Source organism: Scomber japonicus, chromosome 20 (assembly GCF_027409825.1).
Source record: "Scomber japonicus isolate fScoJap1 chromosome 20, fScoJap1.pri, whole genome shotgun sequence".
Taxonomy (NCBI): domain Eukaryota; kingdom Metazoa; phylum Chordata; class Actinopteri; order Scombriformes; family Scombridae; genus Scomber; species Scomber japonicus.
The window spans coordinates 19,513,855-19,540,634 of NC_070597.1; the positions used below are offsets into that span (position 1 = coordinate 19,513,855).

Sequence of the window (26,780 nt, forward strand, 5' to 3'; positions counted from 1 at the left end):
ATTGACAATAAAGCGCCCAATCACATTCAGTTTAGGCAAATTATACTACCACAGCCAGTGCTCTCCTCAGTCAGGAGCACACACCATGACAGAAGCAACACAAGCTGATACTTCAAGCTTAAAAACTCTGGTCAGATAACCCCCAGCGAGCAAACAGAAGGCAAAATCATTCTTTTTAGCTAACGCAGGAGAGGAACATGAGACAGATTATGTACCTCACAGATGGAGCGGGATGTGAGGCTATTCTGCAGCTTGACTTTGACTCACTTCATCATTGATGTTGTGGCTTTTTAGGAAAGGGGGAAGTGGGGTAGAAGAATATGAGAAACAAAGAGAAAAATGGAGTGGGGTTTGAATGTTGTTGAGGAAACTTCTAAATGTCATAAAGCTATGAGTCTCTGAGAAAAACAAATTACGTGTGTAGATGATGATAAAGCATCAAGTTATTGAGCTGCTGTGCTCAGAGCCAGTTCTTGAAACTATGTAACAAGGGGTTATTTTTTACTGTAGCTGTCTGTAGTCCTGCACACAAACCTAGGAAAACTTTCTTTGTTCACCAAACAAAAAATTGTTAATTACATTCTGGGATTGATTAGATTGTTCGGATACCGAGTGAACTGCACGCAGCTTAAGCCGTCACTGCTCACATTTAACTCCAATGTCCGCTTGAATTCAGCAATTATTGTCAAGCATTTCTCATCTTGCTGCTGCTGGCTGGGTGGGTGGCTGCAGAGGGATGAGCGCTGGGGAAATCTGCCGACTGCCCTGTCTTGTCTTCGTGGGCCAAGAAAAGCCCCTCACAGCTGTGCTCCGACACTTAAACCTGCCAGGGATTCAGCCCAAGGGACAGGTGCAGCAGACTAAAGCTTTTAAACATAAAGCTTCTCTTTAGCGGAGCCAGAGGAGCAGACTGTGGGTCAAAGACTGCAGGGTAAAAGGTTACACGTAATTAAACACTATCAGCTATCAGAATCCTGCCTTCGGTCTGTCTGCTTTGTTATAATAGAGTATGGATTAAGTGTGAAGGTGAGACTACTATATCAGTTAAGCCTCTATTAAAAATCTGATATTAGCTGCTGCTCATGTTGTGGATGTTTTTCCAAGAATGTATCTATTCAATTTTAATTGAATACAAGTATAAAAATTCAATTAGGTATGACTTGTAAAGGTAATTTTCCCATTCTATTGAAAGTACAGCGCATCATCTTAATGTCAGTAAACCAAAACCAACTGTAAGCGATTCTATTAACATTTATCCTTGTCGAAAAAACATTAAAGACACATTAATGAGCCAAAAAATTGCATCATCTCTGTAGTTTATTTTGAATCAATCCCAAATACATCATCTTGCTGCTTTAAATACTCACCAAAATTCCAAATTCCACGATTGAAAATAGCCCCCCAACAAACACACTATTACTACTGTTTTAGTAACGTTGCTAAAAACTACAGTGCCCAGTTCTTTTAGGAAATGATTTATTCTTTTTTTGGAAATGACAGCGTGACCCATTTTTAACCAGAATAGAAGAGAATATATCGTTATTGTTCAGCAGGCTGGAAAATTGTCTTCAGCTCACCAAAAAACAAAGACTCACTACACATGATTCTTACAAGAGAGAGATAGCGAAGCAGTCCGTATAACAAACACAGAGACAAGGTCACATTACACATTAAAAACAGTTCATGCCATGTCTGTGACTTAAATCTCATCTGTCACTTTGTGGATTGAAGAATACAGATGACACTTGGGATGAAGGACTTCTTGGATACAATTTAAGTTGCCAGAGGCACTCTGTAGCTCAAAGGCTCGAACTGGCTGAACAGAGGATGTGAGCGTCTTCCTCGACCTTTCCATAAAAAGTTGAATCAAGGACTTTTGGGGTTTGCAAACTATTCAGCTTGCCATTAGGACAATTGGAAAGACCTACTTCTTGCAGATATGCTGGGGGAGTCTACAGAGACAATAAGTGATTTATTTGGCCACATGGGGGCAGCAAAAAACAAGCTGCACATATTATTAACTTTTAAGTTGATATAGCAAGCATTTTAGGAAAGTGTTTCCTATTTACACATCTAGTTGATAAGAAGAAACATTAGAATTCAGTGGGAGTCGTGTGTTTTTACCTGATGGATGTTAAGTCCATTAACTCTCCTTTTCATTCTTTTTTTTATGGGTTCCACCCACTCATGAGGGAAATATCTGTGTCTTTAATAGCATAATGTTAGACCATGATCACTGGTTAGTTACTAACTTGGCACGTCTTGCCATTTCCTGCTGAGATAGTGTTTTGTGGGTTTTTATAGCTGAACACAGCTGCTTGCCAAGGCTGAAAACAATGCTGTGAAAGGGGTGGATAGGAAAGTTGCGGGCCAGAAAACCAAAACAAGCTCTATAAAACTACAGAGTTGGGTGATAATAGAGTTTTCATTTAACAGGGTCAATGCACAATACATTTATTGCACCAGATAAAGCTAAAAGGTAATTGTCCTCTGTAGTTTCTGTGTGAAGTCCACAAGTGATGTGTAGGTTGATGTAAAAAAAAAAAAAAAAAAAAAAAATCATGGTGCAAGTGACCCTTTCCACATACAAGTAGTTATGTGATACATTTTTAATATAACTTCTTTTTTTTTATTAAAGCTGCTTCAAAGAGATGCTAGCCTTTAAATAACTTAACAGTTTTAGGGGCTTTCCTTCCCTCATACAGGATTAATTCTCCTCAATAGCGTATATTAGCCTTTTGGTAATTATAAAGGTGGTTGTAGTTTAATATTGCTTTCCTTCAGTTTAAATCACAGGTTCTTCTTTGCTTTTGTCATCATAAATACCATAAATACATGCTCTCACAAGCAACCGCAGGAAAGCACTGTCCTACCTGTCTCTCTCTGATGGTACAGTAACTGGGTCGGCTCTGCTGACATGTTGTCAGGGGTGTCAGCCCCCTGTGGAGACACACATCATTATCATCACGATCTCCCACTGCCTTCTCCCCTATCTGTCTGTCTTTGTCTGTCTCGCTTTGTCTCTAGCAGCATGTTGCCCTCAGTTGATGGAGCAGCATTCCCACTGCTGACTCATAATACTGGATCAGGGAGGAAACACTATGGTCTAGCAAGTCAAGGTAGCATTGCAGTGGTAGCATCCTGTCAATCAGGGATTTCAGAAACACTCAGACAAGCACTGGAAAAAGGAGACTCAGAGGGAGACAAGTATGAAGGGCACTAACTTAAAACTGGCGTCTTTCTCTGGCAAAATTTAATCAACTATCTGGTTGTGATTTAAGAATGGACCATTGTTCTGTTAGAGAGACAGAAGATCATTGAGACAAACAATAGGCCCAGATGTTATTGTGAATGTTGTTTCCTTCAGTGGTGCTCCATCATCATGATGAATAAGGGCTCCTCTTTGTCAATCATGTGCTTTAGTGGAGCAGGTATTTATTTCTCTGTTTGTGCTGTCTGCCTGTCTCTCTCTGTGGCCTGGTGACTGATGAGCCCCATCACGGGGAGGGACACCCAGTCTGTAGCCTCCAGAAAGGCCCAAGGCACTTGTGAGATATAATCATGTGACACAGACCTGAATTTGGATATTTTGGAACATCAAGGAAAAGATGTTTTTGAAAAATCTTTTGAGGCTCAGGGAGTTCTTTCTCTTGCTGTGGCAGAAATTAATAGAATTAAATGAAGACAGATTCAATACTTCAGCCAATTTTTTAGGGTTTAAATTGACCTATTCTCTCTAAATTGTTTTTGATGATGCACTAAACTTTTTTCTCTCATGATTTTGATACCTAAAATCAATCAATCAATCTGCTGATAGACATATCCTGCAACGGCTATCTGTTTTTCCTGATTTAAAATCTGTACACATCATTTTATGGAACTTGATAGTGGAAATAGAATTTTATAATGCAATAGAAAAGAAAAACTATTTAATGATGATTTGTCATGTCTGTCAAGTCGGAGGCAATATCAGATGCTTTTAATAAGGTCAGTATTGGAGCTGATACCAATCTGGCAAATCGGTTCGGTGCATTTGTTTGTACTCTCTTATTTCCTGCTCTTATGCTGACAGTAAATTATACAATATGAGGGATCTGACACACCACAGTGGTATCACGGCTAATACTGACCTTATTAAGTGGATTGGGTATTGGTCAGGTGCAACTTATCCACATTAAACGCAGTTTCTTTGTCAGTGTTAGGGGGCGTATTGTGCTTTTTGTGATTTTTTTGTGATATTTTTATACTGTTATGATGTCAAATGTCTATGTTAAACATGGTTAAAGTTCCAAAACATAAGGTCAACTACATCCACTCTCATAGTTCAGGTCAGATTTGGACTAATTACATGTATGGATGTATTTCAGATGTTGAAATCCTATTACTACTGTTTGTTTACTTAGCTTGTGGAGGCTGGCCAATTAGAACAGAGTGGGCTCATTGGGGGGGTATTCTATTATTCATATTATATTATAGATATTCTAGTAATGCAGCAGAATATATAGATCTGGAAATGTGCATGTTACCTCCTCTTTAAGCTTCAACCGAAGTTCGTAGTACCACAGCCTCATGTTTCCCTATATAAAAATAGCTTCAATGAGTTCCATAGTGCAGCATACAGATATGAAAGTTGGGAAAAAGAGAGCACTACCATTGGATTGGAAATCTGTATCTTACCCTTGAGTTATCGTTTTTTTTCGTTGTAAATCAGAATTTGTAAGATTGGTTCATCCTTAGATTTTGCTGTTACATTCTGAGCAATTTTCCTTTCAGTGTTCATTCTTGAATCACAGTTATAACAGCATGACTCAGACCTTTGCACTGCTTACAAACTGTTGTGATAAAGCTCATTCTACTACTGCACTCTACACATTGTGAGACAAGGCCAACGCTGACTCCATGTCTTGTTGACATGAAATTAAATTTGTTAGACAGTAACTTTTTTTGAACAGTCTGTTTTCTACCTGGTGTTCTCCCACACATCTGTCAGTGCACAGCAGCAGAGAACTTATGGTTTTAAACATCGGGTAAACAGGTCTTGTTATCCGGAGGTGTTATATAGCATTTAATTTGCTCGAACAACCTTCACGTGTGAGTTGTCTCCATCCACTCGTGCAGTGTAAATGCCACAAGGTACATTCTTTGCCGTTTAAATAAGTGTGAAATCAGTTGAAATGACATGTTAAAATGTTCCAATGTTCTTCTGCTATGGTTTAGGAGTTGGTTACAGATAAAAATCTAACAAAACTGTCCAAGTATATTGTGTGATAGAGGCAGTGGGGAGGGAAATAATGTAATATGTTCAAAGGAAGTGTCTCATGCGACAGCAATGGTTATTATTACAATCGGTTTGACATTATTCAACTCAAACAGATTACCCTTAAAATGCTGCTCCCTCAGACTGAGATATCTTAAACAGCAATCAGGTTTTTATAGATATCAGGGAGATATCTTACTATTGATTCAGAGACTAGGTTTAACAATGTCCTGGGAGACTCAAGTCAATGCATTGTCCTATGGCAGGACAATGCAGAAGGGAGACAGTTGTTGAATTCTGCTGCAAATGCTCCACTGTTAACAGTGGGGGGATATGGAACAATAGAAATCGATAGCACTTCAAAACGAGGAAGGTATGACAGAAGGCTTTAATCACAAAAGGGTGCAGCGGAAGTCATTGTGCTTTGAAAGGCTCAGGGAGGAACAATTAAGGGTAGATAAGCTATTCTCTCTGCTATCATTTCCCACCGCCATTTCCCATGACAGACTTTTCAATAATACGGTTTCTCTGCATCGCACTCTTATCTGTTTAATGGTCAGCCCTCATGAGAATTACTCAGAGATATGTGATCGGTTTTGGAATAGAGTTGGCTGCACACGCTTCTCTGTACCACATTTCTCTGTATCTCTTGAGCATTTTACGAGATTCTCTCCGTTGCGCCCCCCCTCTGAGCTCTCTCTCACTATCTCTCCTTAAATGGGAATGTACTGATGCGCTAATGAGCTAAGACAAAGCTAGCAGCATATGGTGATGATAATGAGATGAACAATGTTTGGAAAACAAGGCCATATATAAGGCTGAGGATCTGACACATCGCTTTGGAACAGTTAGACAGTGTTGTGCACTGAACTGCATACGGCAGCCTTAAGGCTAAGCTACATGAGATATATTATTCATGGCCGTGCAAGCCCAAGTCCTTAAGGCACTGTTTCTAGGCAAAAATAAATGAATGGAGGTGCCAGTGTCATGCCTTTAATATAATAAGATCCTTTTATCATATCGCACATGCCATGTCTAGCTTTTGCCCCAAGTTCTCATTTCGTGGCTCCAAAACTTTTGTTTCACTAAAAAGCAAAGTCAGTCTAAGTGGCTCATAACTTTCTTTCCAGTCTCCCAGAGTCATGTAAGATGAACTCAAATCGTCATTCATCAACACAACCAGTCATATTGAAATTGGACTGTCAGTGTTTCTTTTGGTAAAGCTTACATTCATAGCCTACTACGTACTATAGTGGCAGAAGCTAGATGTTTCAACTGTTTATTTATCTCACTTTTAGCTAACTACTTAAACTTTTTTCCGTTTAACAGTAACTTCAGCTAATTCTGTTTACCCACTATATTTTGCTCTCTATCTCAACCATTAATCAATTACTAGCTAACTATTTCAGCTGTTACTGTTTAACGGTAACTTGTAGCTATTTCAACTGTTCGCCACTGCATTTAGCTAGCTATTTCAACCATTTACAGTATCTATTGCTTTTGGCTAACCATTTCAATCATTAATTTCTAGTCTGTTGGTTACATTTAGTCACCTATTTCTATTTATCCATAGCTTTTAGTTAACTTAATGTAACCGTTTAATATTTCAACTATTTGTCTATAAATTTTAACCATTAATCTGTTACCTTTAGCTATCTATTTTGACGGTTTATTCATTGCTTGTAGCTTACTTTAGACATTGCTTTTAGCTAACTGCTTAGGTTTCTCTTGCCCACTAGTCATTGAGCTACCAATGCAATCTTTCTACGTATCAACTGCAGAAGTACCCCCTGGGGTGCTCTGCAATAATAACTGATCTGAAGTTGGCTACTAAGTGACTTTTGAAGCACCTCTAAAAGCTGTATGCTGCTTGCTTGACTCTCATAAGCTGGCACTCTTTCAAGGTGTTAACATTGGTGTCAAATAGTTTCTGTGAGCTTTTTGGCCCTTACACTTCAAACTTGCCTCCCACTGCTGACAGCGCCAGCAGGTAGCAAGACTGTGTAGCGTCAGACATCTGTTCTTCTCTCGCTCTCTGCCTCGCTCTTATCTAGCACACTTGTTGTTTTTGTATTGTAAGGATCTGATTAATTTTCACCAGTCAAAAAGGTCTGACCACTCACCCTAGGGCCCAAACATGTCTTCCTTCCTTGTCAAGCTTCAACATGAACTCACTTACCTTACAGCCCGCCGTAAAGAGGGGATTTTACACCCGACTCCTGGTGAAATTCCCGTGAGCTCAGCGGTTGCGCAGCGAGGCCTCTCCTCGTTTTGGGATTCTTGCTGTCCTCTGTGCTGCAGGAGAGAGATATGGACCAAAAGGATGAGGTCAAGGGAGATGCAGCGCTTCTTATGTACTGTAAACAGACAGGAAGGCAAGTAAAGAAGGAGCTCTCGACTCCCGCCTCACATAGGCTCACACATAACCTGCTTACCATTTTCAGTGTGACTAAATATGCATATGCTGTGAAACAGAGAGGACCCCACACACATGCACTCTGTGACATAAGGGTGAATGATTTGGACTAGTCAACAGCTCTTACATCAGCATAATAAACAGAGAGGACTTTACACTTTAAAAAAATGCCCATTTGTATTCGTATTTTCATTCAACTGTTATAAACTAATATCAGAAAGATGTTTACTGGCGTTCCCGCTTTCACAAAACAATACAGGCAGCAGCTTTGGACAACTGCACGTCTCATCTTTCATTTTAAGTCTCTGTTTACACAGGTTTCCATCGTCGGTGTAGACTTTTGTGTCAACATCTATTCAATGTCAAAATGCTTTTGCTCGGTTATACCCAAAAGATAACTCATAAAATTGCGTTTTTTTACCAAACTAGAACAAGCCTTTCAATAAAACATGTATGCTTTTTTGACAATGCCTGACAAAGCTGTTAGGATGTGACCTAGAACAAGCCTAGTGGAGGCAAGCAAGACACGTGAAGAACAAGTGGAGGGAGATGAACAGACAGACCTACAGAGCAGCAGGCAGCATAACATAGGTTGCATAACAATGACTTTTTCAGTACAGTACAGCCGGCCTGCCTGTTGATATGTGGGCGCGGGTGACTGCGGGACAATGCGAACTCGCCGTGTGCTGCAGAGCAAATACTACACGAGAGAATACTGTTGCCATGACAAGAGAGAGGAAGAGAGAGATGGAGAGGGTTGAGTAATGACAGAGAGGCAGTTTTACAGCTGAAGAAAAGAAGAGGGTTTATCCATTGCAGAGTGAGGAGAAAGAGGGAATAATAGATGAGTCAGCTGCTTACAATTTTCAGCACCGAATCAAACAAGCAGTGAAATTACACTGTACAGCCAGTAGCAGTGGAGTCAGGCCAAGCATGAGATAGAAGCACTCCTACATACATGTGCTCTGGCTCTCTCTATGTTTTTTCTTTTCCTTCATTTTCGCCTTAACACACACACACACACACACACACACACATACATACCAATATTACAGTACAAGGGACACAGATGAATGTGTCGTCTACTCTTTTTCCACCCCTTCAGTGTGTAACAGCACAGAATATGTTCTTGTCTGGGACATGAGAAAAAGCGCAGATACCGTTCCTTCCCCGGGAGGATTGCCTCACGGCTCCATGCTGGATGTCTGGCTTCCCACGAGGGAGCCAGCACGGCTTTGAAATCACTCTGTTTTGGTGCTGTATGACTCTGCCTCTGCAGTGTTATGTAGTGCATACTCATGTTGTGCGTTGCTGACTGCACTGTCTATTACCTGGCGGTCATAAGCTCATCATCCACGCGCTGTCTCATCAGTGTAGTCACACTTACTGTAATCCTGACATTCCTGCGCCTTCGCCCTGCGGTGTTTATTCATGTAAATGTCTTTTTCTTTAATGTTTAAAATATGGTTCAAACTGTGACATATATTTCAAACCAAATGCATGATCCAATCAGTTTGTTTCTCTAATATTTCCTTCTCATTCCATTAAGCAGTCCTCTTAGGTAAAGGCTCATTCTCATCCTTTGTCTATGATTGATGTAACATGTAGCCACAATTCAGCTTCAAGCCAATTTATAGCCACTTTTACAATAGACTACAAACAGCCAGAACTGTGAATGGTTCTTAAGAAAAAATGGTGCACAGGAAATGATGAATCTTTCACATTGGAACGCAGTAATCTTGCACAGCCAGACATCCATCTTGTCAAGCTCACGGAGGTCTGAGGAAAATCATAATAACGGACCTTTAGAAATCTTCTGGCAGCCATTTAATTGGCTGTGAGATAGTAAGCATCTGCCTATGGAAACAGTGCACCTGGTAGGATTGGAATATAAGTCAGAACTCTGGCTTTTCTTCACTAAGAAATTATAATGTGTACGTTTTCTCTAAATGAACATGGTGTGAAGTGAACATGACTCCCACGCAGTCAGCGGCAAACTAAACCTAACACTTGGACTTCTGCATGGCAATGTTTTTTAAATCAATAACTATGAAATTAATGTTTGGTCAGTTAGTTGGGAGCCCTTAGTTCTGTGTTTTTCTCCATTAAGCTCTTTGTCAGTTATATAGCTCACCTCTCACCTTGTTGAGATGGTGAATTGGCTTAAACATGACCTTGACATGAATTCTGATGTGTCTTTGTATGTGTAGCTTATATTAAATTGTTTGCTAATACATTACATTTGCCATAGCAACCTTAAAAAGGTATTATGTCAGTCTTGTATTTACAGCTTTTTTCCACTGCACCATAATGATAAAGAAATATTGCAAGTTTATCAATTCAATGCTGACCCTCACATATATTGACACAAAGTGGGCTTTTATTAGTGCTAATGACAGGAATGATGGAGAATATGAAAAAGAGATCTGTGGGATATTACTCAACACTTGGACAATATCAGGATTTAAATGGCAGAAAGCCAGAAGCTAAGCACGCAATATCCAACAGGATTAAGATATCAGGTAATAAAATGTTTCAAATGAAACAAGCATATCCTGTAACTGAATGATTAAGCTGTTCTCTATGATGTTAACATCTGACTCAGTGAATTATTCATGCCGGTTGTAAGGATATCTGGACTTTGTGACCTGATTAACTAAAGTTGGCAAATCAACACACTGCTACGAGGTATACGCTAAAAATATCTCATATTTGTGCTTAAACATATGATTGGCCAGTGCTGGACAGCGTGCATTAAATGGAAGGAAAAGTGGAGCCAGGACCTTGGCAGAGACATCTGCAGTGGGACCCCCTGCTGCACCAGTGCATCCTCATCGAAATGAATGAGGAGGCCTGCACTTTTTGCTATTGTTACTGTGAAAGCCCTCTTACAGGATTACATCCCCTTACAGGATTACATCCAGTCAACAATAAATATTTCAATGGCATCCAGAATTCTTCAGAGACCAGTGACCAGTGTTTTTCCACATCCTATCAGCAGACTCAATGATGTCAGTGGACATCAGCATTTGTCAAATAGGCAAAGGCCAACATTTTAACAGAGGAAGTCCCAAGAACAGATCATATTAGTGTATTTAGAAGTTTGAAAGTCCAATTAAAGCTGTTATTTATTTATTCTTTTTACAAATGGGATGAACACATAATTTACTAATGTATTGATTGTAGTAGTTTTAACCTGTTTTCTGTACAATCATGCTCCTAAAATGACAAAACTCAACTATTGTGGCGACCCCTACTGGTGTTTGCCAGTGTGGTCTGGAGTGGATTGCTGGTTGGCAGTGGGTTGGGCCAGCCAGGTAATCTGGTAACTGGAAGCAGCCCGGTCTCTCTTCCCTTGCAGACAGAGGCCTGCCTTCCCGGGTGATACGGCAGCTTTAGTTTTAGTTCTTATGGTTTTCTTTTATGCACCATGCAACATCCACACACACCACTTACCATGCATGCACGTCCTACACCACTGATCTTACTGACTTCCACACCTCATGTTGTTGTGTTAACTTTACTACTATGTTAACTAAATGATTTGTTATTCCTTTGAAACGGTGCGTCTCTATTGTTTGTCATGGCCCTGAGCCAGCTGTGACCTTTAAATCATGTCAAGTCATGTAGCTAGACATCTAGCCATTACAGCTTGACTGTCAACGCAAACTAAGATAAAGCCTATTAGACACTGGTGGAGACATCTGATCCTGAATTATCTATGAGCTCAGAGTGTGCCATTTCGACAGCTACACATTTATTGTTCTACTGTGACTACTTGAGAAAAGGCTGTAAAAGTAAAAGCTCTTTTGTTGAAGAATATTCAGGAAAAATAAGTGAGGACACCATTCTAAGACTGAAATGGAAAAGTTTGACTTTTTGGAAAATATGCCTAAAGTGAGGTGAAAAGTTCAGTATCACTCTCATCTTTCTCATGTGGTACGTATGAAGCTACTGCAGCAGCCGGGTTATCTGAGTTTAGCACAAAAACCGGAGGCCTGGCTCTGTCCAAAGGTAATAACACCTGCCTTCCAGCAATCTAAAGCTCACTAATAAACAAGTTATATCACTTTTGGTTTAATAACAACAAAAACCAAAATGTAAAAATGACACATTGTATTCACACGAGCATCACAATTATTCCAGGAAGTTACTGCAGCTAGCTAACAGATAATCTAACCCATGACACCCCATAAAATGCATTGTTCTTACACTTTAGTGTTTGTATGGATTGGTATTGGATATATATGGATTTAGTTACCTTTTAACAGAGCCATAACACTGTTCATCCCCCTGTTTCCAGTCTTTGTGCTAAGCTAACTGGCTGCTGGTGGTAGCTTCTTTTTACTGTACAAACATGACAGTAGTATTGATCTTCCCATCCAGCTCTTGGCAAGAAAGTGAACAAGTATTATTTCCCAAAATGTCAAACCATTTATTTGAGTTATATAGGAGAATTATTCTGAGTGCTACATTTTTGTCTTCATTGTCCATTCTGTTTGACCCAATATTTTGTAATAACCACTACTTGTCAAGTAGTACTGATTCCTGACTAAATCTATTTAATCATCCTGTCTTTTTATTTTGTTGATGTCTTAATATTAGGGGTATATTGTAGCAGAACTGTGGAGAGTTAATGAGAATAGTGAGGCACTGTGACCACTCCAGCAGACTCCCACTGTGTCCCTGTCCTTATCCTGATGGACATTAGGGTGACAGCTGTCAGTCAACCAGGTAAAGAGGTTCATAGTGTCATGATGTCATCAGGATGCTGTGTTTGTTTTGAACTCAACTGAACTGGTATGCGCAGGATTTTTTTTCTCTTAGATACAATTTTAGGGTTGAAAGATTATGACTGGAGGTATCCTGGTGCAGAAGACAGTAGGATAGTAGCAGGTTGAAAGTAGTAGAGTAGATGTAATCATTGTTCATATCTCAAGATTTTAATGAGTGGGCAATTATACATATTTAGGCTCAAATCAAAACAGGCTCAATCATCTGTGTTACTCTTGTCAAGTCATAGTGTGTCAAGAGAGCTAAGTGTGCCTATGAACCTAATATAATCACAGTGCTCAATAAGCCAGCAGGAGAAGAGGAGAAACATATTGTGGCTTGTTTTTCACTTTGAAACAGAAGTGGATTAGAGTAAATATTGGAGGAATCTATAGGAGAGTCTGACATAATTCACGAAGACCAGCGTTAAACCTCGCCATGGTTTTCATGTATGAGCAATAGAAATGAGCTTGCTACAGATGCTTCATGAGGGGACGGTTAACAGTGCAAATTTTACAGTCTACATCACTTAAACTTTTGTGGTATGAAGTGAGAAAAATATTCTTCCTGAAGTGGATACAGCAACATTCAATAAATCCACTGCAGCATGTATGAATCACTGTCCTCACTTTGCCTTCAGGAGGTGTTGAAACGCTTTTGAATTTCTCTCTTTCAAACTTGGTTTACTATTGAAAAAGGATGACGCATATCCAACTTTTTTTTTTTTTTTTTTTTGTAAGAGGTATTGGATGAAGCAGGAGATACTGAACTGACACACTGATTTACTTCAACTCTTCACAATGAAGTTGCAGAAACAGATGATATAAATTATAATGGGAGCATAATGAACAGTTTTGCCATTGAATGTGATCTTCTGTTTTTTCCCCCCACTCACATTTAAGGTAATATTTCAGTTTGATGAGTTTGTGGTATCTATTGTATCTTCTCATCCAATAAACTGCCAGAAAAACAAATAAGTTTATTCCTAAAAGGTCCAACGACCCATCACAGTTGAAACCAGATGTTTATCCGTGGCTCAGTGAGGCTCTAATTTGATTTGATCGTTAGTCACACGCTTAACAGCCAACTTGACATGAGTCTGGTTCAATATATCATGTTTAGAGTCTCGCTAGTCTGTGACAATTCAAACTTTATTACATCATATTTTTAATGACTAACAACGTCAGGATTTCTGTATAAAGTACTGTAACAATTTAGTATACATACTGGTTCTCTGTAATTGAGGTTTTTAAAGGTTTTCCAATTCTGTGCTGCCACTCATATATATAAGTTTATAGATTCACTACAAACAAGTTAATGTCTGAAGGGTTATGCAGGGGGTTGCGGCTGTGCTTTGATAGGATTTGGAATGTTACAATTGTGCTCTGCAGGCAGACAAAATCCATTATGAAATGAGAAAATTGGTGACCTCACATTGCCCATTTTGGCCTACTATGAGTAAAGCAGCGGCCTGCACGGCTTCCATCATGACTGGAGCCAATGTTGTTTTTAGAGAAATGTTATTGAAAAAATGAGAAAAGGGGGTTTTCACCCTCATCATGACTCGTTACCTTCAGCTCCACCTTTCCTTATTCTGCCCTCTGTGCCTTTTTCTCTGTCTGTGTTTCTACCTTCAGCAATTTATGCACAACCCCTCCCGCACAGCCTCAGCTTCACTTTACATAAATTCATGTAGCCTTCAGTGGAATGGATGGAGTGCCTGTTTTTCTAAACCATTTCAATACATCACAAAGCAGTGTTTAGTGAATTATACAGGCACTGCAAAAAGAAGCCTTTAAATCAGATAAAATAGTCACAAAATGTTTCAAAAGAGAATAAAAGCTTGCATTTTCCAGTCATATAGTTTCCAATTTTGAACTTTCATCAGACACATATGTCTTTTCCTTTTCACCGAGCACAAAGGGACGTTTCATCACATTGGGGCATCTGGTCTCTTATTCTTTCCTCTACACAGCCTCAGTGTTTGTCTCTACTAGTCTACTCTCTTTCTAACTTGTCAGTCAGTCAGTGTGTGTGTGTGTGTGTGTGTGTGTATGTGTGTGAGATTTGAGCCAGTGCCAGGGCTAAGTGATTAATTAGTAACAACACAACATGGCTTTTCTTTGACAGTTGAGCGGTGCAGGTTTAAGACCTTTGAGTGCAGCTCGTGGCTCAACAATGCACCGCTGAGATGAAACAGGAAGAAAATGGTGGAGGAAATCAATATTGTCGGGCTGTGGCGACACAACTTCCTCATCTCTGTTTGCTGTGGAGCAACAAAGGCCATCTGTATGGGGATCTATAAGAAGGTTGAAAGGAAAGGGAAGGACAGGACAGGAAGAAAATGTATTTATAGGACTGTGTTGAGATTGTCAGTCTTTTACTCTCCTTCTCTTGTGTTTTCTGCATAAGTGATTTTGTCTTTCTCCTTCACACACCTCTCATATTTTTATCTCTATTGCTTTCTGGTGTTTTACCCTCCCCACCCCCACCCCTACTCTTCTCATTCCTTTCTCTTGCTCAGTCTCTTAACTTTTTCTTCCTTCTCAAATGATCAAGTGGCAGTATTGCGGCTTTTAACAGAATGTATTCACTTAGCAAGGATACCTTCGCCTTCAGTTACAGGAATTTGCAATTATCCGTCAGGCTCAGTGCAACGAGAGAACAATGCTGGAGAGTGTCCTCTGAATTCACACACATATCTCTCTCTCTCTCTTTCTCTCTCGTACAACAGTGCAGAGCTGCCGGTGCCGCCCTTCTTTCCATCTGCACGTTCGTTGATGTGTTTTTCTGCCATCTGGTTTCTGTGTCTTCCATAGGACGTGCAGCTACAGTACAGGCACTGTTATATAACTTAAGTGTGGAGGCAGGCTGATCCATTGACTAATCAATTATGGGTACCATTAAACGGGCTACTTTTAAAACACGCTGGGGGTGCGGATGACTGATTGCCAGCTAATCACAATCAGAACATAAAGCCCAGGGATTTCTTGGATTTCTTGTAAATCATCAACATATTATGGAGGTCTTACTGATGATTTACTGGAGTTCAGAGGCAGCAATTTAAAGCCGCTAATTCCAGCTGTACTGTATGTATTGCAGTGATGTTGGAGAGTAAAATCTTGCGTTCAAAAAACCTTTTAAAATTTAATTATCACTTGTGTAATTAGGGGAATACATTACAGTTAGTGAATTCTGCTTGCAGGCTACTGTAATTAACATCTGTTACTTCTTAAGACCATAAGCAGGGGGCAAAAGAGAGTTTACCCTTTAAAAGCTGTATTTGGTGACTGATAGATGGTCATGGTAATAAGATATACTGTATGTTTGAAAAATTGAAAAGGTGAATGTCATTTATCATAATTAATGTAACAGAATGTCAGTAAACGAAGTGTCTCACTGCCTCATAGCAAAGGTTAGGAAAGGGTAGAGAGCTTAGTCCAGACTCGGGTTCAATACTGCTCAAATCTTTTTTCCTGAGGGATTTTCAGCATTTGTGTACTTGTGTGTGTTTGTGCACTTGTGTGTCCGCATGTAGTGAAGTTTATCGGATGCACTGAAGCAAAAATGCCTTCTCCAAAACCTTAGGTCAGCACTATTAAGATGGTCGGACGCTCCCACAGAATCACTGAGACGTAATACTGCTAAGAGGATCTGCTGAAAAACAGAGGATCAAATGATTCTGTCTGTTGGTTGGCATTTAGATTTTTTCCACCTCAAAAGACACTTGACTTTCAAGAAGGGTTGTTGTTCTACTAAAACATATTATAAGAAAAATACCATCAGAAATTACCTGAGAAAGTTAAGATTTTTAAATGTTCAGTTACAATGACTGATACCAGAATTTAGGATAGAAAGGAGTGACGCTCTTTTGTGTTGCAGTTTAACCCCAATTAGCCTAATATGACAAAAGTACATAAAGAATCTCTCACATTCAGTAATAAGCTGAAATTCACACTCAAGTATACAGCAGTATTTCAGCTTTAATACTGACATTAATGTACTGGCATGCATGGCACTGATGAAGTGTTGAAAGCAGGTGCAGCTAATCAGCGTACTAATAGAAAACACTCTGGATTCTGTCCAAATGTGTATTAGCCAACATGGGATACAGTGGGTTGCAGCTGTAGGGTGATGTCTATCAGTTGATGGTGTTGTCATGAGTGGGTGTTTATAAGTCCTGAGAACTGCTACGTGTGAACATTATTTCCCGTGGCTATGAAGTGTTTTCTTTTAAAAAGGCATTTCCCAGTTTAGAACACTGTCTTTTATCAGGTGTGAACTAAACTTTAATGAAGTATTTTGAATTTATTCTTCTCTTACCGAGGGTAAGATGAGAAGATTGATACCACTCTCAAGTATCTGTCCATTCAATATGAAGCTACAGTCTGCTATAGTTAGTTTAGTATAGACTGTAAACTGGGGGAAACACCTTGGCTCTATCTGAAGGTAATAAAATACACATACTGACACCTCTAAAGCTCACTAATTAACATGTTATATCCAAAGCAGAGCAAGGGCTTTATGCAAAGATAGTCTGACCATCTCCTAGCTTTTGTCATATTTAACAGACAATGAGAGTAGTATTTATCTTCTCATCTTGTCAAGAAAGCAAGTTAGTCTCCTAGAAATGTCCAACTATTGCTTTAAACCATCATCACCACTTCAAAAACTATCCCAAACCTGATTGTAACCACGTCCTATCATGTGTCCTTGTCCACAGAAGGTGGTCAGATCAACAACAACGTGGCGCCGGGCTCCAACATGGGCCAGCAGCACCCTTACCCTGCCCTCAGCCAGCTGGCTCATGTGTATGAACAGCAGCAACAACAGCAGCAACAGCAGCAGCAGCAGCAGCAACAGCAGCAGCAGCAAAACAAGGATCTCAACAAATACGCATCCCTGAAGGCTGTGGGTGAGTGTCAGGTTCTCTTATTATCTCTAAATTTTGAAATGAAGAAGAACAGATTGTTTTTTATAGTTTGGGATAGGCGGTGTACTTGATGTTGTGATTTTGGTTGAAAGAAAAAAACAAAACTGGTGTTGATTTCTCCAGCTGTTGCTGCTGGCTCTGGCTATAACAGTGAGAGGATGTATCATCATCATCGCAATGAGTCTCGGGGCTTCCCCCATTCTTGATAGTGTAGTCACCATCTGATGCATCCTGAGCTGGCAGTGAATCTTTAGAAAATGAGATCTGGGGTTTTTGTTTTATTAATTGCTTACTTCTTTCTCACATATTTTTCTCCATGCTTTAAGAGTTGAACACAAATGGTCAGATTATTTTTCTTCGTGACTAAAGTATAGCAGTCATGCGAGCAGATTTGACAGGTGTTTATTGATTGAGCTACCAAACTGGGCATGGCGTAAAACAGTAACAGCCTGCTTATCGAGCTGTTTGACAGCTAGCTACCAAATTCAATGAGCTCAGTTACCAGTGCAGCTGATTATAATTTGCCTCGCCATGGCCATATGTTATTGGCAGAGGCATCACTATTTAATAGCATGCATTCGTTTGAGATTGACTCGTGAATTTTTCAGAGTGTGTCTGTCAGCTTGTTTATGCTAGACAGGTACCCTAGTCTCACTTGATTCAGCATTCAGCCCATTCCCACCAGATATTATCTACAAACACATTGAGATATCTGTATAAACAGCTATACAATGCTATTTGTCAGCATTTTTGCTCTTTTTTAGAAAAATAATCATACAAGTGCTTGCTTCAGAAAGTCTCCCCTGCGTGCCGAGAAGCAGAAAAATAAAATATCTGCTTCTGATGACAAGTGTAGATGTGATCTTCCTCTGTTGTTGTAGATGTAAATGTTATCCCTACTCTACACTGTATGTGGAGGGCACTGACTCATCTAGCAGGCACGTTACAGTATTATCTGGCTTGTTAATGCTGAATATGGCTTTGTGTACCAGAAGCACAAGGATGTTGTGTAATTATCGTAGCAGCTTATATAACCGCCAGCAAAACGGAGAAAACAGAGAATAATGAGTGACAAGTGGACACAACACTTTTGAGCTTAAAAGGAGAGCCAGCCTTTAAAGAACAGCAGTGAAAATAGTGATTAACGCTCTGATCCTGAGTTCTGAACATTGGTATCTAAATTTATTGTATTGACGGTGTATTTTTATAATTCTCACATGACTGGCCAAATATAGACATCAGGCAATGTCAGGATATTTTCAGCACAGGTACAATTGTGTTTGATTGTTGTAAATTGTGCAGTTATCAAAGAACAAAGGGATTCATCCTCAACTCAACATTTTGCACCAATATCCAACGAGGAAAGAGACGCCAATTTCTCCACTGACAGGAGTTTTAATAAATCAGAGTTCAGTGCAGCCACGAGACGTGCTGCAATTTTGAGGAAGTAACGCAACCTCACTGTTTCTCAGGTGGAAAACTCTCTGATGACAAGCTACGGCTTGCCTTTCATCTCCTACACACAGAACTAACAGATCAATGCAGCACGTGCTGGGGGGATTGAGGGTGGCATTTTGAGAAATGTAAGAAATCTCAAAGTGTAAGGAAGACAAATGAGGCAGGTGGATGCAGAAGAGTGTAATTTAAAAAAGGTAAACTTCTGGCAACATTTGTTAAAATTCGCTAGCCACACGATACTCTATGCCCATAAATGGTCATACTCAATATATCAATAGTAATGGAATTTGCCTATTGGTTCTTATTTTACAAACATAGAAACATAGTTAGCCACCTGTGGGATCAGGGAGTTAGACCTTGGTAGCAACAGCAATACTGTGCCATCATTATCAAAGTGTCTCCTGCTTTCCACAAAACACCACAGACAGTTGCCTTCACTGTCTGAATGAGAGAAACAGTATGTCTCTCTACCTAATGCTGCCCTTACTGAGAACCCAAGGCCCCTTGACCCTTAATATGGAAAATTCCCGAACACCCCCCACCAGTGTAGATGAATTGGGGAGATCTTTAAATAATGAATAATTAAAATGTCGTATAGATGTTGTATAGATGAGCAACTCCCTCATGCAAAACTTGTGCCAACACTTACAGTTGTGTATCCACTGTGACCTTGCAGCAGATGTTTTAGTACAGCTATGTAACTCGTTCCAGGTTATCATACACATAATAACTGAGTGGATGAGATAATAGATATAAAAGATCAAGAAACAGAATACCTATAATGGTACAAGAGAATATTCTGCACACTAAAACCTCATTTTCAGTTGTTGCCATTTTCTCCAAGCTCTACATTAAATTGTTTCATAATGTGATTGTAATTAACATGCTTTACAAAATGGCAAAAAGACATTTTAGTAACTTACTGTTGTAAGTTTCTCCGAGCAGCAACTGCATTTTTATTCAAAGACCAAATGTTCACTGTGATTGATTATTATTCTGAAGAAGTCTCTCCAAGTAGATTGTTATAATGTACTGGCAGGTTCTGAAAGCAGTGACTGTCTGGAGGGCATAAAATCAATCTTAAGAAAAAAAAAAAGCTATGATCTATTCTGGAAAATAGCTGGAAGTTAAGTTACACAATTTCAAGTTTATTGGGAATGTGCAAAAGCTACGAGTATGGTTCATTTACGATGAAGCAAATTCATCCATTTAGGTTTGCACAAGGCGCTGTTTTTTTCTTTCAAGGACTGAAATGGGTTCAGAAAGCAATGTAGAAATTACATTCCAACTTTTTTTAACACACGTCTGTCAATATTCTTCCATTCATCCACTTCAGCTCCTCTCTAACCTGTTTCCCCTTATCTGCTTCTTCATATTTAAAATGGTCCTTATCTTCCCTGTTTGCTCTTCTAACCTTTAATGTTTCGGCTCGTTTTTCTCTCCCTGATCATCTGCCTCCAGCCTGCTCTCTTCTTCCATTTCCTCTCACCTTTACTCCTGCACCTTTCCTCCCATCACTCCCCGTTTCCCATCCTTCTTTTATATCGCCACCTTTACCATCACGCCTCCTACCCTCTCTCTCTCTCTTCTGCATCTTTCCTTACCTTTATTTCCCTTTTCTCTTTGGTCTCCCCCTCTTACATACACCGTCTCCTCTTCACCCTTTTCACCCCCTGATTCCCCCCCCATCCAATCCATCACGCTCCATATCGCTCCTTAAAGAATCATTGGGCTGCTAATCTTGATCCTCCCTCATAGCGCCTCATATCTGATTCCATTTCTGTAATTGAAGGGCACCCACCCACCCCACCCACCCTCGGGCTCACACTTGACTGACAGATTTCCATTCCACAAGTGGTATTCAAAGAGGCTCCTATGAAATGATTGGAAAACCTGTCCAGAGATATACAGCTCGGGAGAGCGGGATTCCAGGAGGCAAACTGCCATTACTGAGAGCCAATGATGGGAGCGTCACACATGAGCTGTGAAAAATATGTGGGTGTGTCGGGGGAGAGAGAGAGGGAGGGGGGGATAAATGATAGCAAACATAAAACAAAAAGGCTAGCAGAGACTCTTTTTGAAGTCACCTTTCTGTGAGCGACACTAATCTTGAGCAACATAAATGGACTGTGGCTTTTCTTTTCTTTCCCGCTCTGGTGTTTTCACCGCCTGCTGAACCCTTGAGAAATAGAACCAGATCAACACCACCTTTCTAAACACCCTCCAACCGTTCCCCCCCACGCCTTTTCTTTAATTGCCTCTGCCACTTTCCCAATGGTCTACCATCCAACTGATAAGCCACTTCTGTCAATCAATAGCCATCTCCACTGTCCCCATGTGCATCTATATAAGGTCACTTTATCGAATTCTAACATCGTCTGAGGCACAAACCAACTAATAAAAGTCCCTGGATGCAGAGCTGTAACTCAGCCCAGAGGGGGGACGCAGTCTTCTACAAGTACAAATGACCAATTATGGCCCACGTCTAACACACACATGTGCTCTTCTCAATGCAAAAACTGCCATGAACACTTCAGAGGCGGCTGTGTTCTTTCATGCTATGCTACATGCTGTTAAGAAGTTTTTCACGGATGGTCTGCTAAATAAATCTGACGTTATTTGGGAAGGAATTGCTCAGTTATTTGATCTTTTTTGCTCCTGTCCTGCATTTATTTTCACATTTACACAACATCTCACATTTGAAGTCCAGTCTGAAAGCACTTTTCTGGTTTTTAGGCAATAAAACTAACCAACTAGCAAGTCAGCTAGTCACAAGCTTGCTTTTCTAAAAACTTTATAACCACAAACCCCACCTGCTGCTTCAGTGATTATTGCAGTTTTGTATGCAAGACTCAGCTTAGCAAAACATCTGTATCAGTGTGGAATTATTTAAAACTTTTTTGAGAGCATGCAGATTATAAACCGTATACCATCACACCTCAGTTGGAATTTAATCTTCTATAATCCTCTTTACATGCAAATGAGGTTTCACAAATGAGACACAAAGGGAGTTTTTTTTTTACGCAGGCATCTGTTTATTGTTTTGGTACAACATGGGGAAGTGATATCTTAAAAAGGAGAACTCCTGTTGTTTAACATTGCACTTGCACAATGTTGCACAGCAGAGAGCTTTATAAAAGAGTGGTCAAAATCAATGCAGCAGAGGCTGAGATATCCTGACTTTTGCCTTTTCAAACCTACAGTTTGTTTGCTCTGATTCGAATCAGTGAGCTTGTTTTCCCAGTTGGTACCGTTTCTTTTCCCACAGAAAAAACTCCAAGTGAACTAATCACATAAAATGCATCACTAAAAGTCACAAGGGAACGTTCACTCGGCTCATTGATTTAGTTGTGTCTGCTTCAAGAGCAAATTTTAAAAAATGGAACAATACATTTATTGCAGGTTTTAAAAAGTTACACACAATCACCTTGCCAGTAGACAAAAAAAGCAGCCTGACATACTGTTGTAACCATAATGAGGTCTTTATGTTATTGGTCCTGAGGGACTTCAGAGGAGCAGGGCTTGATTTTTTTCCCCTCTTTCCTGATGCATAATGTGTGTAAGTCTCTGTGGGATGCTGGCCTTTCGCAGGCAGAGGCATGCAGAGCCCACACTGAGTAACAGCGGTGTTTTCCGTTTCCACTCACGTACGCCGCTGGATGTGTGCACCGTTGAGCTGACTGCCGCTGGATTGATTCACCTGTCGCCTGAGCAAGTTTGATCCCCAGGGGTGGTGAGACGCTGCTGCTGCTCCTCCCCTCCACCCCAACCCCCTTCTCCACAACCCCCCACTCCCCACTCCTGCCATCCTCCCACAGGGCCGCTCGCTAGTCTCTCTCCTATTCACAGAGCAATAAACTAGATTTATAGTTACAGCGGCAAAGCAAACTCGCTGAGTGTGTTAACTTTATCTTCAAGGACATGGAGGCAACAAGGGCTAAAGAGTAATGACTCGACTGTGAACGTGAAAACGACAGAAAAAAAAGGTCACATTTCGCAGCGATAAGAGAGACGGTAGCTTGGTGACAGTGACTGACAGAGGGAGGAAAAAATGTGGAGGCATTAAATCTGACTGCTCCGAGGCTAAAGAAATACACACACACACACACACACACACACACACATTCAGAAGATACAGGGAAACGCTTACACCAACACATAGAGCACAATCAAGCATCCGTGCTAATTCTGTCTGTGACACATACAGTATGTATATATACTGTATATGTATGATATACCGCACACTTTTTACCAGTTAAAAAGAGATGGTTTGCATTTGTTGATGTGAGCAAGTCAGCTCTATGAGTCAGTTCCTTTATATGAAAGATGAGCTTTTTTTTTGTTTTTTTTGTTTGCTTGTTTAAAATTATACAATACAGAATAACAGCATGCTCTTTTCACCATGCAGACTCTACTCACTGACTGAATGTTGTGCTGATGTGTATCTGCATGCAACCAGTCACGTGTGATGACAAAAAGAGATCATACCATCAGGTTAAAAGCAGGTGGGGGACTGCAGCTGCCCTGTGTTGTTTTCTCACCGATTTACCCATTTAATTAAGCAGGTGGTTTTTTGTCATGTAAAGCATAACAGGTGGCTCTAAATGCAAAAGATCAAAGATGAAAGTGGAGAGCTGGCTAAAAAACTGGCTAAAAAACAGACAAGGACCCAACAAAGACTGAATAGAGACCAAGACTTAAATACAGGCAGAACTAATGAGGGGATGGGGAACAGGTGAAGACACAAGTGCAGACTTGGAGTGATTGGCTGTGAAAGACACTAGGAGATGCAGGGTAGGTGTGGAGGGAAAGTGTGGCGGGAAAAGCAGGATAGAGACGGACACACCCACACCACACAAAGAACAGATCAACAGTTCAGTCCTTCCATTATAACTTTTTATAACAAACATAATGTAAAATTATGGTATTATGGAAATGATAGGATTTACTATAGTTACATTGAATAATTAAGTGATATATGTGAACACATACTATTCATAGGTCTAAATATAGCAAAATTTGACTGTGTTATAAAAGCCAGAAGTGGCACTAAATCAAAAGCCAAAGAGCCAGCTCTTATTGCTGAGCTGAGCCAAATGATCTGGCTCATTGAAAAGAGCTGGAATTCCCATCTCAAGTGTGAGGTACTTATCCATAGTTAGTGTATTACCTGCAGTAGATGGTGGTCTGCACAGTCCCTCATACAACCCCACTTCAAAAGATGTAAACTATCCCTTTAAACAGATTTGAGTTTAATGGTTTTTCTCCATCTTTCTTGTCTGATTGAAAAATGTCAAGTGCTGCATATGTAACTTGATGTAAGTCGCCTCAGCCAGACACCACTCAGACTGTCTAACGCCTCAACTCTGCTTGGTGTTATGTTGGGTGGAGGAATGATGGACGGCAGGCCTGCATCTATTTCTGTGCTGCCATTTATTTTGCGGATTCATGAACTGTTCAGTCACAGACACAGCACACAGCACACTCAGGCTTTTCATTATGAACTGGCAAAGTTACACAGTGAAAATGCTATTATAAAGAAAAAACAACTGTTATATGTTTTGGGGATTGTAAACAAGAAGTATACCATTGTATAAGGTTGGATTTAGTGAGTTAGAGGGTAATTTTAGCCTATAGTTGTTTACATTTTAGAAAATAAGCACCATTACCATGCCAAATGGGACATTATCAGTCCCTGTTTGCAGTGTAATCATGGATGAACAGTCAGCTTTTATTGGATTACTTTGATACTAAAGAAAAGATGATTCAAAATGATTCTGTAGTTATAGGGAGTGATATGATCTTTTTTTAAATTTTTAAGCAGATTTATGGATGATAATTCAAGATACACAAAGGAGTGTGAGTATAATTTTTGATGCAAATTGCAGCTCAACCCTGACAACCCTTATTCTTCAACTCCCTTGCAAAATTACATAGCTACCAGTGGCAGTTAGTGTACTTACTGAGAGAACCATCCTGTTTGCCACTAAACCTACACTACTGAATAGATAGCAAGTGGAATCACACACCGTACACACCCTGACACACAAAACCAGATCCATACTTAGAAAACACTGTAGCTCTGGAATAAGACTGGCCTTATTTTGTACATAGAAAGGAAGGTAACAAGATTTTCTCAAGATTTTCTCTTTATTATTCTATATTTCAAAGAGAAATTAATTTCCATTTCTCAAAGTTCGGAGTTACAAATAGTTAAATCTACATGGGACATGTTGCCATGTTGGAAAACATGACCACCAGATCTTCCAGTGGAAACCTTCTCACCACATAGAAATTGGATGTTTTCTTAGCTTCATGAAGGAGGAACAGGCGAGGTGCAGGAGACATTTTCAGCTTTCTTTTGATTTCACTCCTCCAGTGGCCCAACAGGCCTCCATATGCAGGCGTTTACAGTAATCCTGATACCCTAGATGGTCAATCAGATGAAGGTAGGCTGACTAACAAAGTACACAGGTTTGTTTCATGACCTTTTCAGATTGTGGGAGTAAAAGGAAATGGGATGTTTTCTATCCCAACTTCAGCCTGTGAGTGTGTGTGTTCACATGTGCATGTCTTAGTATGCATTTGATTTCATGAGTCACTCTCTGTAACATTTTTATTTTATTTTTGTTCTGCTGCAGCAAAACAAATGAGCTGAGGATTTTGTTGTTGTTTTTTTCACAGTCAAAAAGGAGCAAATGGCAAAATATATTCAGATTTTTAACCCAAGATTGCAGCTGTCCCCCTTTGCAGATATTTAATGTCCTTTTAACATATTCATTAGCTTTTTGTTTCTTTCTCGCCCTCTTTTGTCAGCTGCCAAGTACAACGGTGAAATCTACAACAAGCGCCGACTGATGATGGAGCTTCCAACGAAGGGTGGCCTTCCTCTCCAACCCATGGGCAACTCTAGACCCTCCATGGGCAACATGTCATCGATGACTCCCGCAATGACCACCAACCCTATGGCTTCTAACCCCATGACCTCCAACCCTATGAACCAAACCATGAGCCAGATGACCCAGATGTCCCAGATGGCCCAGATGACCCAGATGACCCCCATGACGCAAATGACGTCTATGACACCCATGACTTCTATGACGCCCATGACCTCGCACGCCCCGATGGCCTCCATGACTCCTATGACCTCCTTGGGTCCACTGACTCCAGAGCCAGTGGCCACTTACATCACAGAGATGCCCAGCATCTCCTCCATCTCAACCCTCCCGACAGAACGGCACGGAGGTGGTGGAGGAGGGGGACTGAAGCTGAACGGCCAGAAACCCAAAGGCAGCCATGGCCACGCTGCCCACAGCTCTCACAGTGCTCACACTCACACTCACACTCACACTCATGCCCACAGCCACAGTAGCAAGCCGCCAGGACTGGGGGCTACCTCCCTGGCACACATGGCGGGGACCATGCCAGGTGGCATGTCCCTGGGCATCTCCAGGCCCGCTGAGAGTGCCATTGGCTCCAGCTCGGCTACAATGGGCCGCCCATTGGCGTACAGTTCCAACACCATTGCAACTGGGCATGCGATGGGGTTGGGCCTGAAGGGTTGGGATGGGACTGAGACAGTGGGCCGGAGGAAGACCTATGGGCACAAGAGGCCTCAGTGTACCGTGCTGGAGCCGAACCAGCTCCACAGCACCAGAGGCCAGAGCCACAGCCAACACTTCCTCCCCACACAGCCCTACTTTGTGACCAACAGCAAGACAGAGGTGACTGTGTGAGAGAGGATATGAGGGAGACAAAGAGGGGGAAAGGATGCATGTGGAGTGGTGGCATAAGTAATCTCTGAGTGGAGACACCAACTCCAGGGTTGGTCAAAGGTGCAGATCTATGTGTGTGTTTGTGTGAAGAAGTTGAGGCTTGTTGGTACTGGTGAATGATTGTCACGACATTGTGGTGGGACAGTGACACCGTGTCTGAGTAGTCCT

General features: G+C 40.7%; 1 protein-coding gene across 1 annotated transcript in view; it reads left to right on the forward strand.

Moving 5' to 3' along the window:
* Window positions 1-26,573, forward strand: part of shisa9a (shisa family member 9a) — a 48,143-nt gene extending 21,570 nt beyond the window's left edge. Inside the window, exons 3-4 of the mRNA XM_053341711.1 lie at window positions 17,170-17,361; window positions 25,654-26,573. Coding sequence (XP_053197686.1) covers window positions 17,170-17,361; window positions 25,654-26,573 — 1,112 coding nt within the window. The remainder of the gene's footprint in view (window positions 1-17,169; window positions 17,362-25,653) is intronic.
* Window positions 26,574-26,780: the final 207 nt, after the last annotated feature.